General features: G+C 42.0%; 1 protein-coding gene across 5 annotated transcripts in view; it reads right to left on the bottom strand.

The window, feature by feature from the left end:
- Nucleotides 1–18661, bottom strand: part of RPS6KA2 (ribosomal protein S6 kinase A2) — a 318108-nt gene that overhangs the window by 40143 nt on the left and 259304 nt on the right. For all 5 annotated transcript variants that reach the window (XR_005933002.1, XM_030022665.2, XM_030022667.1 and 2 more), the window contains 2 exons: nt 11449–11513; nt 1965–2067 (listed from right to left, as the gene is read on the bottom strand). Coding sequence is in view for 4 of the 5 variants with exons in the window: in XM_030022665.2 (XP_029878525.1) it covers nt 1965–2067; nt 11449–11513 (168 nt within the window). In the remaining variant the exon portion in view is untranslated. The remainder of the gene's footprint in view (nt 1–1964; nt 2068–11448; nt 11514–18661) is intronic.

Raw genomic sequence — 18661 nt, 5'->3', positions numbered from 1 at the left:
ACACAATGACTGCATTATCACCATGAAACGGGAATTATTACAGTGCTTTCTGTCTAGGTACGTTCTCACTAACAGGGTAAGTTTGTACGGCGCCTATGTCATGACGGAAAAAAAACCAAAATAAAAAGGGTTCTTGTTTCATTCCACCGGCCATATGAACCAGTATTAAACACTCTTGCGATGCTCTTCCCCTCTGGCTGACCCAACCAGTCAAGAGTCAGGGGCTGCAAAATATGCTGCCAGTCTGCCAGAGCTTTTCTATCACTCTGGAAGCATAAAGGGATTCACACTTCCAATCACACCCATTTTGAAATGACAAGATTTGATTCTCAGGCCACTTTCCATAATAGCACGAAGCAGAATTGAGGCAGGCCATCTCCCCACCCCAGCCACCATGCCAAGACAAACCTTCCAAATCAATGTCTGGCATGAGATATCAAATTGAATTAGGCAACAGTAGTAGCATGTAGAATGTAAAATTTTACCCTGGGCATCAGCACATGCATGAAGTACACGGGTTTTCATGCCAGTACAACCAGTGAAGTGTGAACTTCCAAAGAAACCCAAACTCTCAGTGCTTCTCTGAGACTTTCCAGGGCAGCACCAGCCTGCATTGCTCTCAAGATCAGACTAACTCGCAGTCTCCAATATTTCAAAGAAATTAGTTCCTCTGAAATCTGAATTAAAGCTAACATCAAAGGTGTGAAAAGTCTGGTATCCAAAGATCATTTGTTTCAGAACACGACTAACATATACTGGAGGCAGGTGGATGTTCCAGTTGGAGCTGAATAACCAGAGTGTAATATTTTTACAGCTTGTGAAAGTCGGCACGTGCTTGCCAGAAAACCTAGGAACCAAGACTGATAGAAGATTTTGAGTAGATACCACTATTTCATACCCCATGAAAGGAGGTTTGAGCCAGGCTTTGAATAGAGCTTTGGGCTGGTTTTAAGAAAAAGGCTGATGGTCATGATAAGCCTAAATGAAAACTACAGGAAATCTCAGCTCTGATTCATGTGCTATAATGCAGGGGTTTTCATAACGAAAGCTCAGATCTTTGACTCTCACTGCAACAGTTCTGGGGCAATTTGAGGGTTGACGCTTGAGACCTTATACTTGGTTATTACAGCAATATTATGTGGTATTTACAGCGCTTACCATCTTCAAAGTCTTTTACAAGTGACAGCTAATTAAATTTTTACATTTTAGAACATATAAATAGGTACTTCTTTACACAGGAATATCACAGGCAGGAATGTAATGTAGCTTATCCCTGTCTAGCAAGAGGCAACATTATAACTGGGATTACCACTCTGAGGTTACTGATATTTTTGCTGTCAGCTAGAAGAGTGGAAAGATGATGTTTTGTGCAACAATCATCTTCATATATATAGTGCACAAAAGGTGATATTCCTGTTAGGAAATAGAAATTATAGGAACAACATTCTCACTGCAAGGATTTTCCAAATATTGTGGGCCAAAGTTCCTGTTGGCATAACTCCACTGGTCTGAGAACTTGATGTTTCTTTGTTACTCTTAACCATGTATTAACTTCCAACAGTCCATAGTCTATGGGATTTCATAATTAAAGAAAACATCTATGGAATATATAATTGTATACTAACTTGCAGAGATGCAAAGTTCTTTGAAGCCAAGGTAATTTAAAATAGTTAAATTCAGTTAATGTAAGCAATGATAAGAATAATAAAATAGCAAATAGTTAATTTTCCTATTAAAAATGTGAAATCTGTCCTTCCTGAGGACAAATTAATGTGAAGTCAGTGAAATGCTTATGAGCTGCTTTTCTTGGAAATGCAAACCAGCCTTTACTTCCTGCTGGATATTGCAAAACCCAGTAATCCCACAGGTGATCAGACTTTTAGACGCCTGTTGGAATGGGGAGGGGAAGGAAGAATGAATTTACTCACTGAAAAGATGCATTACCCATGTGCCACCTTACTGACCCGTGGGCGTCCGAGATGTGAACTCTGGATCAAAATGAAAGGTGTCTTCTGGCCGTCCCACTGCGGGCTTGAAAGGCGGCTTGATTTCTTTCCTGTATAGTTTCTACAAGGAGAAGAACAGATCACAATCAACAATAATCTGTACACCTTCAGCACCTGCAGACAGGCTCCCCCGCTTTGTTTAGGGTGTCCTCTCTCAGCTCTGTCCCATCCTTGCAGGACTGACAAAAAAGGATGGCGTATTCGAAGTTCTGGCTCCTGCTTGACTGGTCGGCTTAAAACCTGTGCCCTGGATGGTCCCTGCACTTTTTAGTTACTGGAATCCAGAACATAAATGCAGATCTTTCTGGTAAAAATCTACCCCGCAGACTGGCACAATATTCCAGCTGAGGCATCTGGAAATTCACCGATCTTAAGGGCAGGACCGGACCGTGCCATGGTAACACCAGGAAACTGTGCACAGGTGAGTTCAGCAGCGCAGCGATGGCAATGCGCACAAAGAACTGCTAGGAAGCGGTGCCTGGTTTAGCTTTTATTATTTGTCAAGAACTAGCAATATGTTTGATACTCTGCCAGACTGAGCAGAGCAACAGGCCTGGCCGCCTGGTCCTCACAACCTACACAAGAGACTTGTTCTTTTGGCATATCTGGTAAAAGGGAAGGGGCTCACAGCTGGGGATTCGATGAAATTCCCAGCAAAAGATGTTAGGAAGGAAGCACGGTGGATGGGTGGGGAATCATATTGAAGGGCTAAGCGTGGCTTGAGCAGAGGAGCAAAACCAAGGAAAAACATAAGGAAGAGAGGAAGGTAGGTAACAGGCGAACACTGCTAGGTGTGTGAGTTTGTGCTGGCGAGTGAGGGGGCATGTAAGGGATCACAGAAGTAAGAGTCCCCATAAATGCATGCTAATACACTGCCTTTATTACCAGGGACTTCGTGGCCTCTTTACTCATGCTTTGCGACCTTTAAGAAATTGGTTCACTGTGCTCCTTTGCAAGCATTCACACACACGCGCGCACACACCCTGGGAGATGAACAAACTGAGGGGCCGCATGTCTGGATCTGATCCAAAGCCTACAGAGGTTAATGGAAAAAGTCCTATTGATTTCAGCGATCTTTGCATCATCTCTGCTTGAAATGGCCAAAACCGAACATCATGCTGATGGCTGCATGGGGAACAGAGCTCCAGTTTGACTCCCAGCCCCGCATTTCAGTCCCTAGACTGCATTCCCTTTTTAGCAATGCTTTTGTTCTCAGGTTTCAAAGGGCTGAATTAGTTGCCACAGACAGCGCCCAATAATTAACGTGTCTGAGCATAAAGTTTCATCCAAACTTTCAAGTCATGATAAGAGCTGGAGAGTTCAATTTTATGACTCTTTGTAATATGTATGTTCAGGTTAGCTCTTAAAACAGCTTCATAATGAGCTGATTTTTCAAAATATTTAACGGAGATTAATACATGCTTGTCCAGCTCTTTGCATGCAGGAAGATTCTTTTTAACTGTGGGTTTTGTGGTGAATTAGCTTCTGCAATATAAAGCATGTGGTCAAACCTAAGATGTATATACATCAACATAATTTGAACTTGATTTTGCATAGATAAATAAAGGTTCTTGACATTCTGCAGCATAGTATTAGCATTAGCATAAAGCATATGTTTGTGGTTGAATTATGATTCCTTGGAAAAGTGGAACAGTGAGGCTGGAAATGACTCTGCAATAATTAATGGCCATTTCACCATAAAAAGTTCCTGCTTGCGTAAAACTGCTCCGTATCTTCTGAGAGAAAAAGAGATGAATAATTGCTGTGACCCACAATGGAAAGCCAGTCTTCCAAATAATTAAAAGCCAATTGTAATCTTAAGCAGGAAGTGTCACTCATCAGCTGAAAAGTATCAACATAGTAATTAACATATATCTTTTTCTGCCTGCACAGAACTTTAAAAGGGAACTCAGCACCTACTGAAGGTTTTTCTGTTACTAGGATTTCATCTTGAGAAAGCTATTTGCTTCCAGCTTCCCTTTATTTGTCTTAATTCACAACTGCAGTCATTCTACTGCAGAAAGCAATACGGTCACACGCACATGCTTTCTCCTTGAATTAAATGCACCCTCATCCTGTGAGGTCCAAAAACTGGAAAATGTTTGAGAGTCATACATCATTCGGGAAGTGCACTCTCTTTTGATTATCGTAACCATATTCTTTCTGGCCTCTTAATTCCTCCCCCCGCGCCTGTTGTTTCTTAAGTGCTGTTGGAGCTACATTTGTATTTTGAATCCCTAACCCACATCTTCCACTACTAGGGAGGGATTTAAGATTCATCATGAGTCACACACCACCTAAAGATGTGTAATCACAAATTCGCTTGCTGGGAGGGGATGGAAACAAAGAAGTTGCTTTTGCAAGTGAAAAGCACCTCCTCTGAGCGCAACCCGATGACTCCCTTTTCAATTTCCTTTTCCACTTGTGATAAAAATGATTTCTGGTGTTTCTGACTAGACAGCTAGGAACAGCAAAAGGTAAACTGCCTAAAACATTCTTTTTTTTTCCCCCCAAACTCTTGAATTGGGTAACTAAAAATCTTTGAGGAACAAGAACAAGCAGAGCAGTGTCATCTATGGGCCTTCCCATCCCACACTGGCTCCAGTTCTCTGAGTGAGCCACTACAACTAAAGCCAATTCGCTGAAGCACACTAAACCACAGGGCAGCCCAACACAGTTAAACATGAAGGCTTGCTACAGGCAGGACACTTTGTCCTTTAAAAACCCGCATCCTGTAGACTGCAAAACACAACGTGACCCAAGCTGATCTAAGAAAACAGTAAGAACCACAGCTGCTGTTTTCTACACACACAGGGAACAAATCTCTTGGAGGATTTGAGAGCCTTCTGGATTTTCCAAGAATATTTCTAATTTTAGGTGAAATGTATTAATCTATTATCTCTTACCATGGTCCCAAATTACTTGGGGCTGATGGATCACCTTGATCTCTTCCAACAGAAACCAACCAGAGCGGCAAATGACATAGCAAGTTAAGCTTCAAATCTTGCCTTTGACCATTTCTATCAGGCTGTCACATAAGTCCTGGTAAAGTTTAAACAGTTAGCTACATCATCCCAAGTCATGGTAATCCTGGCTCTGTATGCAGAAGTCACTGGGCGTTCTATTTTAATGCGAGCAGGGTCCCAGCTGTCCCAGTTTAAATCCCAGTTTTCATATCCATTTGGGGGCATTTTATTAGGCATTCAAAAGAGACTTTGGATATGTTAGGGCTAACTGGAGCATTTAAATATCAGGTTGGGTACTTAAGATCATTATATGTGTGTCATTTTGCACACGTATAAGAAGCTGAAGATTTTTTTTTCTTCCACATTGCTTCCACATCCATAAAGGAGGAATGCATTCCTTCGCCCCTAATGTTTTATTGAGAATGTAATTTCTGTCTCTTTCCCAGTAAGGAATTACTCCCTACATCCCACCCCCATTTTATTGAACTGGCCACAGCATTGACTTATCAAAGAAAAATGTGACTGAGATGTATCAGGAATCACACTGCATCATGCATGGCTGTTGCATCCAGTGGCTGTGCAGAGGGAGTGTGTAATCCACAGAATGAGGGGGATGAACTCCAAGCTGTGAAAGTACTGATTTAGATATCCACACCTGGATACATATCCATGCTTCTGTCTACTTATCAACCCCTCACATCCTCCTGAGACTTTGATAATCAGCACCTTCAGATTAGTAAGTACCTACAAATTAACTAGAACACAGTTCTATAGCAGTTTGAGAAACTATGAGCTTCTATCAACTTCCTTTCTGATTTGGGACAAAAACCTTTTTTTTGAAATAACTAATTTTCCCCCAGGCCTCAATGACCTTTTCTTAATATATGTTGCCAGACCCCTAAAATGAGCTTCATCTGAACACCTCCTCAGCTGGGACTTGAGTAATATACCAGGGAGACTAGTAACAAAATGCTGCGACATGTGTCTGTCTCTTGTTATTTATAAGCAGTTAATTTTTCATCATCTTTAAAAAAATGCACTCCTAAAAAATCCCAGAGATGTAAATGTCCTGTACATGTGTCTGACAAATATCAAGGAAAAGAAAATGGTTTAATTTAATTCAAAACTATTTAGTCATTTCCTCAACTGAGTTTCTTTGATGAAGAACTGAATTTTCCTAAGACACCTTCTAGAAATAGAAAGATCTTACCCTCCGCAGTGACGCATTTGTAGCAGGAGAATAAACTCCCTTGATACATATACCTGTCATGGAAAATCCAATAAGCAGACAAAAGGATGAACTACCTTCTAAAATGCTTGTCCTTTCCTAGATTAATGACTCAATGTTATTGCCTACAAATGATAGAAAAGCTAGCAGAATTCAGACCTTGGGATCAATTTTCGCTGTTGGTAAAATCTGCAATTAAATAATTCATTTTCAGTTTAGTTTGATCTCTGATTAATATTGAAGGAAACAGAACTTGAGTCCACTTACTTCTCACTCCTTCCCTCAGCTGTATTTGACAGTTCATTTTCTAGCATGTCATTTGCTCTAGTTCCAATTTAGCCTGTCATCTAAACAAAAACTACTGTTTATACACCACCCCGACTGCAGTCTGCAAAAGGGGATTTCATTTTTCATTTTCAATGAAAAGCCAGAAATTCTTTATGCATGACCTGGAAAGAAGAAACAGTAATAAAAAAAATCAGGAACCAGACTGTGCTTTCTCAGAGCCAATGGCTGAAATTATCTGAGGTCAACTCGTTTTGGGTCTGCTTGTCTTAGGGAGAAAAGGGGTTGCAAGGGTATTAAGCAGGTAAAACTCAGGAGCTGGACATCTAATCTCCTTCCTGTGAATCCCAGCCTTGATCATGAAAGACAGCCCACTCATTCAACAAAGGATCCATCAAATTTGTGTCACAGTGCCTACTAAATGCCTTAGAGCAGGAAGGCTGATATTTGTAGAAACCTTCATCTATTTTTCACACTGGGAAATGGGAATTTAGCGTTTTGTTACTGGGTGACAATAGCTGTAAAAATGAGACTCTTACAAAGATTAGCTCATGCCACAATTTGAGTTTGGGCATAAAAACTCTGTCAGATTGTCCACAGTTCATTTAGTGCCACTTAGACACCAGAAGTTAAACCTAGGTTGGCTGGAGATTTGTGCTGAAGAATGGCACCCTGGAACATGGGAATGGCATCTGGAGGAGGATGGTCGTTCTCTGGCCACACTCCTGTTTTCCAGGCTTGCACCTATTGCCTCTGCATGCAGCGGTCATATGCCATCAGCTCTGCTGGGCTTGGCAGCACATCTGCAGCATCGTAACAGGGGGCTTTCTTACACTGCGTATGCTGCTTCCACTGGGTTTGCTGCCTTCATCCGAACCAGACACTATGTCTGGTTGCATCTGTTTGAAGACAGTGAAAGATGGGAAACAAGTGGGAAATGACTGCTCCAACAGATAAACACCTCAGTGATAGAGACAATAACCAAGCCCCAATCCAAAACCTGAGGGAACAGCTCTGACAGTACTCTGAAATGAAGGTCCGATTTATACATTTCTGCCTGCGATTCTGTCGTGGTTTAACCTCAGCCACCAACTGAGCACCACACAGCCACTTGCTCACGTCCCCCTCCCACCCCCCGCTCCCTCTGTGGGATGGGGAGGAGAATCAGAAAAAAAAGTAAAACTCATGGGTTGAGATAAGAACAGTTAAATAACTGAAATAAAAGAAAAGAAAATATAACAACAACAATAATAGTAATAATAATAATGAAAAGGGAGATAACAAAAAGAGAGAGAAAGAAACCCCAAGAAAGACAAGTGATGCAATTGCTCACCACCCACTGACCGATGCCCAAGCAGCGATCCGTGCCTCCCAGCCAACTCCCCCAAGTTTATATAGTGAGCATGACGTCCTATGGTATGGAATAATCCCTTTGGCTAGTTCGGGTCAGCTGTCCTGGCCATGCTCCCTCCCAGCTTCTTGCGCACCTGCTTGCTGGCAGAGCATGGGAAACTGAAAAATTCTTGACTTAGGATAAGCGCTACTTAGCAACAACTAAAACATCAGTGTGCTATCAACATCATTCTCATACTAAATCCAAAACACACCATACCAGCTACTAGGAAGAAAATTAACTCTATCCCAGCTGAAACCAGGGCAGATTCTAATGACTTCATCAGTGTGATATCCAGCCTTCACACACAACTTGGAAGGAAGCAGCTACCTCACTGCTGTTTTGAATCTCTTTTTAAAATTAGATGAAGCAACTTGGTGGTTTGTTCATGGTTATCACATCACCCTTGTAGGAAAAGTATTGCTTAAAAAAAGACCTGTTTCCCACTGGGTTTCTAGAAGACAGTAGCCCATTCTGACCCTTCATGATAAGGGAGGGGGCTCTTGATGGAGGATCATTTTACTAGAGTCGCTGAAAGTTTCTATGCTGTCAGTCGCAGGAGTCCTGTCTATCATAGCTGCCAAGGTAGTACAGAAGCTCTCCAAAAGAACTCGCGTCTTGCTCTCTGAGGTCTTTATATTATATTACCAAGGTATAAAATAAATCAACATTCATGTCCTGCCTCAAAAATGTTGTCTGCTGACTGCCTGCAAATTGATGTGAGGGATTCTGTATACGTGATGGGAGAACAAAATAAGGGCATCAGGGACTCTTTTCCTGCAACTGTACAGAGATCAGCACTAAATATCTGTGTGCCTGATCTGTTTCTGTTCTCTGACCCTGCTCTGTTTCTGTCCGTGGAGAACACGTTAACAGTTAGTTGGATGATCACTGTGAGGCAAAGTCCTGGCTTCAGCTCAGGGCCCAGCTGGCTCACACCCCTCTGAAATGCATATAATACTGCTGCTGTAACTAGATAAGCCTCCCAAGATCTCCATGAGTGATAGCAAAATTAGGATTAAATGAGCAAATATATTAAAAAGATGATAGCTGATCTATGTAATAATGACCGTCTGTCTCCAAGAGAGTGCAATAAGCACTAATTATCTTGGATTAAAATGGATATTTACAGCTACATTTTACAGCAAAGTTAGAGGGCTAGATAAGACATCAAAGGGCAATTAAATCCACCTTCCTCTCTAGCTCCAAGTCATGGTCAAGCATACCTAGCCTCTTCACGGTAGATATTTCCCTAACCTGTCCATGAGAAGTTTTTCAAATGATGGAGGACTGTACAATTTCCTCAGGACAGGCATGAAATTGTTCCTTAAAGAACTGAGCTTGAAACAATCACCAATCATCATGAGAGAAGGTGGTCTTGAGGACTCTCACAGACCAGAACTGACTTTGCTGAAAACCTTTCCAAGATGCAGAGCCTCATTTCTCTGTGATGAGTTACTGAGCTGCTCCACTAGCGAACACAGAGGCAGAAACCCTCTCACTGCTCCAGTGCTCCTTATTACATTAAGACGTATGCACCTGACATGTATTTTGATTGCAAAGCTGAGGACTCTGGAGATACCAGAGGAACACAGAAAATAATAATAATAAAGAACCAAACTCTTCAGGATTCTCTATTTTTAATTTTCACTTAATGTTTTCATAAATGTAAAGTCTTCGTACAGAATCTCATGATTAGTAAGAAGCAGAAGAGGAAAGAGAATCTAGACTCTACAACAGATGTAATGGGACTAAAAGTCAGGTGGACCAGAAAGGAAAATCTCAAACTCCACTTTCATTGATCGTCTCTTAACATGCTTATGAATCGTGCCAACTCTTCAACTTGCAGTTCAAATCAGATTCAGGATTTTTTCTAAAATAAATGGTTTTGTAGGCCTTTCGAAGGCCACCTGGGCACCACAAAATGTCCTTTCATAGAGGAATTAGCTTTACTGTAAAGCCCTGGGCAGCAGTTTGAGAATGGCTCTGTCACATACATTCATGCTGGTTTACCAGAATTTATAGTGAGAACTGCATCAATGTGACCTGTAACACTAGCATTCATGAGTGAATTCAGATCAAATATTAAAGAGACATAATAATACCATAACACAGGTCAGATAAAATTAAACTAGAAAATTCTAGAGGATGTGGCAAACAGGAGCTCTGATGCACTGGCAGATGTCCAGATCAAAAATGAAAAATGTTTGCCTCCAGGTTTGTCTAAAAATAAGTCGATTTGAACAAATATGATGCTGAAAATGTGGGAAGGCTTAACCTGTTCCAAGTCTAAATCAAATACTTAGCTAATCTCTGCCTCCAGCTTTATGAGCTGTAGCTGATAGCAATAAAATAAATCCTTGTTTACCATTCTGTTAATCATGTCTGACATGTCTTATTTGAACCATATTACATTTCATCAAATGTTTGCTGTTCCAATTTTGAGTGCTGATGTTAAATTAATGACTCACCTCAATAAAACATCAACCACTTGTAAGAGGAGCTGCTGTTTCCTGCTCTGGCTGGTTGACTCAGTGATGTAAAATCACTCTTCTGAAAATCCATCTATGTCGGGCTTTTCTGTAGCCCCCATCAGAATACAGTGGAAGGGCCAGATCCCATCCTATGGTCACTTAGGCCAAAAGTGACAAGAAGGGGTTAACAAAGCTATCGCGTTGGGAGATTTATGATTCCCCCAGTATAAAGTAGCACAGCCTGCTGTACAGCTTGCTGTGCCACCTCTACGGATACCCGGACGGTCCCAGCAGCACCAGGGTGCGTTTGGGAAAACGGTGCGCCTGCAGGTCTGGGAGCTCTTTGGAGCTACTGTCGGCAGACGTGCAAGAGCAGCCCTGGGGCCGCTCTGAATAATTCCAAGAGAGAATAGGATTCCTGGAGGTCCCTGACATCAGAAAGAATAAAACTAGCATTTAGTCCAGCTTGCCCAACCCAGTCAGAAGGGACACGTATTTCAATATGGAACATAAAAGCAGCAAGATGGAGGGACCTAGAGCATCACACCGCTTCCCTCTGGAGTATCCCTTTCAAGCCCAAGTCCTTTGGCTCTGTTTTCTTTTGCAATTGAAATATTATGGGAATTCTTTCATTTAAAGCTGCTCATTTTCACTCCAGTCCAGCTCCCACAATCAATGCATCATGTTTATTAGAGCTGAATGTGGAAATTATTCTGCAGAACACGGCAAATAGCCTCAGGTAGTACTGTGATAAGCCAGACCATCAGACAAAACAGAGACAAGCAGTTAGAAAAAACTGGCAATGCTGAAAGCAGCTTTCTATTTCATTCATTTTGGGTATGTGAACAAATGTATATATATAATCATAGAATCATTTAGGTTGGAAAAGATCTTTAAGGTCATCGAATCCAACTGTAAACCTAACACTGCCAAATATGTATGCAAGAGACATAGGCACCCACTTAAAAGTCTCTAGCTCCTGGGTTCCCTATCTTAGAGTTTTCTTCATCTTCTTTCTAAGCATGGCAGTTTGCCTTCAAAAATTTAGCTAAGAAAAATAATTAAAAAAGAGTAAATAAAATGCTGCTCCACTTACGTTCCAGTCTATAGTAACAAAGAAAGGGTGACGTTTAATTTCTTCCACTCCATCGAATCCAGCACCTGACAAGAGAATGAAAGAATCAAAATTAAGTCATGCTTAGAACAGCGCTGCATGACATCTCTTCTCCAGCATTCCTCCCCGTCCCCTCTCTTCTTCTGACAAAGTCTGAGTCACCATCTAAACATTTCTTCTAGTCAGGAATCCCTGAACAGTGCAACTGCCACAACAGCACAAACTACCATAAATACAGACAAGAGCACTTCATTAATTAAAATCTGATGGTGGTGGGTTTTTTACTTTTCTCTAATTGAGGCTGGTGCCGAGGCTGAATAGCTGCTCTCTTCGGGCTTCAGATGAGACGCAGGATTTCAGCCGCAGCAGAGTGCACGCACCAGCGAGGCCAGGAGAGGCCCCAAGATGTCCCGATGCTATGGCAAGGGTACTGCTGCTCCCCGCCACCCGCGGCAGCTCTTCTATCCGCACCGACTTTCAAATCTTGTCTAATTACCCATTTTCCATGGGCAGAGAAAGCTGCACTTCAGGTAAGTTCAGACTCAAAATACCTAAAGGCTCCAAACAATCTGAGCCAGGATTTTAGGTTCCCCCTTTTCAAATACTGTCTTCAAATTTGCCTGAGTGCCAAAATCGTGACTCTCAGTGGTATGTTTCCTTCACTGTTAAATTTCTGTTACATTACTATAGGAAAATTAGAGAAACTCTTCTGAGATCTGGTAACGAATCTAATTACTTTTGCCTTATGTCTTCACTGAAGATTGCCTTTTTTATTCCTTTAGCTCAATTTATTTGCTTCACTGCCATCGCAAAAACCAACAGGTGCTCAGTAATAATTAAATAACTGTCAGAGATGATTTAGCATGCCATTTTGGGGGTTGATTTGACTTTGTTAATAGCACCTTTCATTTTCCAGTAGGAAAAATAACATCTGGAAGCAAAGGCTTTGCATTGCAATTTTGGAGTCAGTTCCTGAAAGGTACCCAGCACTTCTTTACAAGGATGCTGAGCATCCTTGATTCCCGAAAGGACTTGGGATTCATAAGCACCTTGCAAAAGGCACTCAGCACCTCAGAGGACTCAGCTTTTTATATGTAGTATTTGTACTTTCTGAAGATCAGCATTACAAGCAGCTTTAGAAAGGTCTTGTCAACTCACGCTTTTTTAAAATGTGACATCTGCTCTCTTTGTGTACAAGACATTACCGATGTTTGCCAAAATGCATTGACCAGGAACGGCTTCCTACAGCCTGATTAACATTCACTGATGAATGGATACAAAAAGCAAACACTTTGTGAACGTAACATGCAGGATTGTCTGTCAGGCCTGCTAAATAATAACACAAGAGGAATGTTCTTCTGATTACTTCCCCATCCTGGTAATCTTACAGTATAGACAAATGTATCTGACGCACATAAGGATAAACAATCCTAGCCCGCCACACAAAATTATGTGCTCGGAGGCAATCAACCCCACTGAGGAGTGAGGTCTTCGGGTTATGACGGACAGATGGCTCTAGGCAAACACAACATGAAATCAAATCTTAGAAAGAGAAAAGAGGACAAAAGGAAGAACATTGTCACTGTATAAGTCTGTTGTACACCTACAACTTGAGTACAGAACGTAGTTGATGCCCTCACCTATAAAAGGGTATACTTACTGAAGGTAGGAAAAATCAAACAAGGGCAACAAGGAATAGTACGGAATGACTGAGTAGGCCAGGACTTTTTAACCTGGAAACAGATGACTGAGGAGGTTTATGATAGGTCATTAAATGATGTTAGCAGGAATCAGGTTCAGAACAACCTGGAGATGTTTCCTCAGGCAACAGATAGCTGCGTGATGTGGAATTCCTTGGAAAAGATGATGTGGATGCAAAATATTTATATGGGTTCAGGGGGAGGCCAGAAAAGTATGTTGAAAAGAAATCTGTTGAAGATTACTTCATTGACAAACCACAAGAGGTTCAGGAAACCCCTTGCTTGACCTTAAAGCAGGTGTAGACTGGGAGAGAATTTAGGTGAAGTATTACATATGCTTACCCTATTCTTACTCCTCCCTAGGCAGTTGTTTATGGCCCACGGGTACTGAACAAGAAAACAGTAAGACTTAGATAGTAATAAGACTTGTTCTACGTCTTCCCTAACATGTTTTTTCAATGCACAGTCTAAAGTCTGCACTAGATTCCCTTGGAAGATTTATTCTGATTTTAGCAATGCCAACAGGAACATGAAACCAACACAGTTACTCTGAAGAGAATTACATTAAGCAACTCTTCAGAGAAGAAATATCTGTGAAAAATGTTTTGTGTTCAGTGGTGGTGACTGGAAACTTTGTAATGTGCAGTAGATGTTCTTTGCTATATAAGGATGAAATCCAAGTGCCAAGCTGAATTCAAAGGACTGGGATAAATGCTACAGACACTGTAAGCTACTGGTAGCATTCCCTGGACTGAGGATAACTGCTGATGCATTCAATCTTCTCTGCTCTGTCCCTTCCCCATTGTTTCCCTTTTCCCTCTTTTGTAGGCTTATGGATACATCATTGTGTGATGGGAATGACCTGCCTTTTTCAGACTATCTATTTGAAAGCCACACTTTTTGCTACTGTTGTTCTTTCTTCCACAAAAACCCAGATATCAGGACCAAGGAAGAAGCCCACCCAAAGCTACTTTTCTTAGTGGGGGACTGCAGTGTGCAGTAAGGAACGCAGCATGCAGTCGACACAGGCATTCATTTGAAAAATTGGCATTTCCCACTTGGGGCCACCTCAGAACTCTAGCAGAGAAGGAATATGTTGTTAGGAGTGCCAGGGCTTGACCCCATCTCTAGTTAGCTTAATGTATTGAAGAGCTTTAGGAAGGTAAGAGCCTAATTTTGCAAAGAGTGAAGGACTTCCAATTCCCAGCAACCAATTTTACACCATGGAGAAGGTTCAGCGCTTCCGGCAGTTTTTATTCCCTGACCTTCCATGCCATGAGACCTGCTGGCGTAGCTCACAGCTCCCTCTCGGGCTGTGTGCTGTGGCTGCAGGCAGCAGAGTGTCCCCTGGTCCTCTCCTCACCTGGAGGAAGGAGGTGGCCCAAGGGCTCGCCCAGGGACAGCTCTGGGAGCCAGGAGGGGCAACCCTGACCCCGCTGCAGAAGTCCGTGGAAGAGGTTAGGCACCAGTGCTTATGGTGGAGTCTCTCTGGATTTGCTCAGCATGTTTCAGACGTTCATTTACCATCTGCAAATCTAAAGTGGTACTGGAAAGAGATGTGCTTTCATGGAGAAAAGAGAAGCACCAGAGAGGTCGTAACTGGAAAGTCCTGTTTCATGGGGATGGACATTTTTTGGCATAGAGATGGGTATTTAGCAAACTGCTGAAGTGCAGCACAGGATGGCACACCACAGGACCGCAAACCTCTCACCTTCCTCTAGGTTTCTAGTTGTTTTTTTAACTTCACTTTAACTTCAGTGCAGTAATCAAACCTATCTGTAAAGAATAATCAGCACAATCAAACCTACTGCCTGCAAATATTTCTATGTGCCATCCAGTCCCACGAGGGTCCGTGAAGATAAATAATGCTTTCAGATCAAACTGCCAGTTTAAACACATTATAGAGTGCAAGGATTTATATAAAAGCAGCCTCATGCTAATAAGCGAGAACTTGATTATCTAAGATTGGTTTATGCCTGTAATAAAAGTGTCTGCGAGCAGTAACAGTAGAATGTTTTGATTGCTGAATCATTATGGATAATGTGAGCTTTGTAATATATTAAGGGGAAAAAGGGAGACCTATGAAATTTGAAAGTTGATTATTTGGATATTCAAAATGAGCAGAAAGAGTTTCCAGATTTTTAGTTTCAGATAATAAAATTTTAGTGTCTCCACAGCTTCAGAATCTTTTTAGTGGGCTAGATTTTTTGAAATGCGTTCCTAAAGTTTACAAGAAAGATGTACAGTCACTCTGACAAAGGTGAAACTTCTTTTTTAAAACCCACCATCTTATAAAGTGGAAAAACAAAGTTTTCTATGTGCCAAAGCAGAATATATCTTCACTGAGAACATAGGATTAAGGAAATAATAACTCTTTATTTGGCTTTTATTCTGAATCTCCTAGCACATGCTTTTACTCTATACTTTCTTGGCCAAGCTTCTCAATTATAAGGACTCTGGAACCTTTATACTGCTCAGCAGCATAGGGAGTTCCTGAAATGCTCTTTACATTCATTTACCTACCTGATTAGATCCAGGCCTTAGGGCAAGTAAGAATTAGTCCCTTGCCTAAGTTCCTGGCAATGTAATGAACTAACACCTTCATCATACAATTTCCTTTCTGAGATGCTTCCTCCTTGTTTGCCTGGGTATACCAGTTAGTTTATTTTAATAATTTAAAATTATCCATAACCCAAAATTTGTTGTACTTAATCAGAGCAATACTACCAAAGCAGTGCAATGCAGACTATTTGTACAGCAGAGTGTATAGGCTCAGAAAAGAACAGACAGCACCCATAACAAGGGATGCCAAAGGAAGGAAGACTTTTGATTCCTTAAAAATTTGTTCTAAAGCATTAATACGAGCACCAGACTTAAAAATAGAATCAGGTAAACTGGATTACTAAATTCCTTCTCTGCCTTGTCTGAGTATCTCCCTTCAACTCTAATATTTTTTCCATTAATAATCCAAAGCTTCAAAACAAAGTTTCAAAGCAAAAGTTTAGAATACATCATCAATCTTTACTTCTATTTGTTAAGATACCAAAATCAAATGGCAAAAAGGACGACGGCAATCAGAATAAAATTATTTTCAAACCTCAGCATCTTTCATCTTGCCAATATTAAAAACACTTTGGAACTAAATACACTTTCCAGATTTGCAAACTTCTGAAACAATGGCTGAAAACAAGTGTTTGAGCCATAATATGGTTCATTTATTTTAGCATGCTTCATTAATTTTCCAAAGATTTTTCAAAACAGGATGTCTAAGCCTACTTTTCTTTTAACTTCCAGAAAACTTTCCCCAGAAAAAGCTAAAATCCACAAAGTTGAAGCAGTCCTTTTTTCTATGACTTCTGTTCAGTATTGAGGCCAAACATTTAAGTATTCCTTCTTTTACTACCAACAAGTCTGTTTCCATCATCCTTCGTACTGATTCTCAAACAGTTAGAACAGAGAGAGCCTTCAGAAGCTTTCCACCGCTATCCCTGGAATGTTAAGATCTACTTTTCTGTTACTCTTTTAGATTGTATTTCCTTGAATGTTTGTGTTATAAATAATCTCTTCCTTTCTCGCAGCCTTCCCAGTATTTCAATAAAGCTCAGGTTTAAAACCTTGACCCTTAGCGATTCCCCAGTATTAAAAGGGAGATGATATGGGGGTGTCCTGGTTTTGGCTGGGTTAGAGTTAATTTTCTTTCTAGTAGCTGGTATAGTGTTATGTCTTGGGTTCAGTGTGAGAATAATGTTGATAACACACTGATGTTTTCAGTTGTTGCTAAGTAGTGTTTATACCAAGTCAAGGATTTTTCAGCTTCTCCTGCCCAGCCAGCAAGAAGGCTGGAGGGGCACAAGAAGTTGGGAGGGGACACAGCCAGGACAGCTGACCCAAACTGGCCAAAGGGGTATTCCATACCATGTGATGTCATTCCCAGTATATAAACTGGGGGGAGTTGGCCTGGGGGGATCACTGCTCAGGAACTAACTCGGCATTGGTTGGCAGGTGGTGAGCAATTGCATTGTGCATCACTTGTTTTGTATATTCCAATCCCTTTATTATTATTATTGTTGTTATTATTATCATTATTAGTTTCTTCTTTTCTGTTCTATTAAACTGTTCTTATCTCAACCCACAGGTGTTACTTTTTTTTCCCTGATTCTCTCCCCCATCCCACTGGGCTGGGGGGAAGTGAGCGAGTGGCTGCGTGGTGCTGAGTTGCTGGCTGGGGTTAAATCATGACAGGGGGCTAGAATTGTTATGGCTAAAACTAAGCAACTTTGCTTATTTTAGTGAGTAGGTTTTTATGTAAGGACCAGTATCCAGAAACTCCCGCTGAGTTCACTGGAGCCCCATTTTGGATGGATAGCAGCTTGTGGGAAGCCACAAAATGAGCAGAGCAGAACAAAACCAAGAGACAGAGACAGGGAGGAAACAGCAGAAAGGAATAGAGGGAGGAAGCGGGAAAAAAGTTTATATTTGCTGCAGCATATTGTCTTTCTGAACATAGATTAAACCTAGAAATCCCAAGACTCTAATTTTCTCTAATGTCAAGCAAATTGCTTGAGAACAGTTGAAACCTGCTGAGAAAATGTGTTTTTCCACTATCATCTCTACAGCATATCGGACTACAAGAGCTACCATTTAGGTCAAGAGGTAAAACCTATGGGAGGGCATTCCCTCTGCGGGCCGTGTGGGCGTCTGCCCGGGAGGAGAGGGGCCGCAGCAGCGTGCTGAGGGACTGGCTCCCCACCTCTGCCAGAGGTGGGGTTGTCCCCTGGTCCCCGTGTGGAGCAAGGGCGCTCGGCTCCTTCTCTCCCCGGCAGTCACAGGGAGAGGCAGCCTGCTCCGCACCGTCCTTCTCCGCAGGAGCCAGGCTCTCTTGGGAAACAGCTGAGCCACCGTGTCCGACCCCTACGTGAGGTGGGGGCTCCGGCTGAGATGCTGCAGCCAGGCAGAAAACACCCATTCACCTAAACCGTGACAGTCTGATGGTGCTCGGTATAAAGCAGAGGGCTGGAGTAGCTCACACGCTGCCCCACCTGAAGCGAGGGACAGAGCTACCAGAGCATGAAAAGGTCAAGCAGAAGCTCAAGGGCGCAGAGCAGAGCGTCCATCTTCCACGCGTGCGCGAGCACACCCGTGCGTGCCTATTAAAAACGGCAGGACCCATCTCTCAGGCAGGCGGTGATGGAAGTGGGCTGTCAAGTGTTTCACGCTCTGCCGCCTGGCTGGCCGCTAATGCTGTGACTGCTGCGCCGGGGACCAAAAGCACCGTGCAGCAGAGCTTCGGCAGCACCGCCTCCAGCACTGGAGAAGGGAGCGTGGGTACTGCAGGACGGGAAGGGGGAAACCTCTCTTGCACCAACTTGCTCTTCTCGCATCTCAGAACAAGCCATTTCCTAATTTTGCTTTTTGCTTCTAACTTTACGTCTCCAATCTGAAATAATCTTACAAGTGTAAACAGTTGCAAGAGAGAACAGCAAATTGCTTTTCGC

The sequence above is a fragment of the Aquila chrysaetos genome, chromosome 8, assembly GCF_900496995.4.
Source record: "Aquila chrysaetos chrysaetos chromosome 8, bAquChr1.4, whole genome shotgun sequence".
Lineage (NCBI taxonomy): Eukaryota > Metazoa > Chordata > Aves > Accipitriformes > Accipitridae > Aquila > Aquila chrysaetos.
Note: the sequence above shows the minus strand (reverse complement) of the source record. Positions and strands in the feature narration are given on the sequence as shown.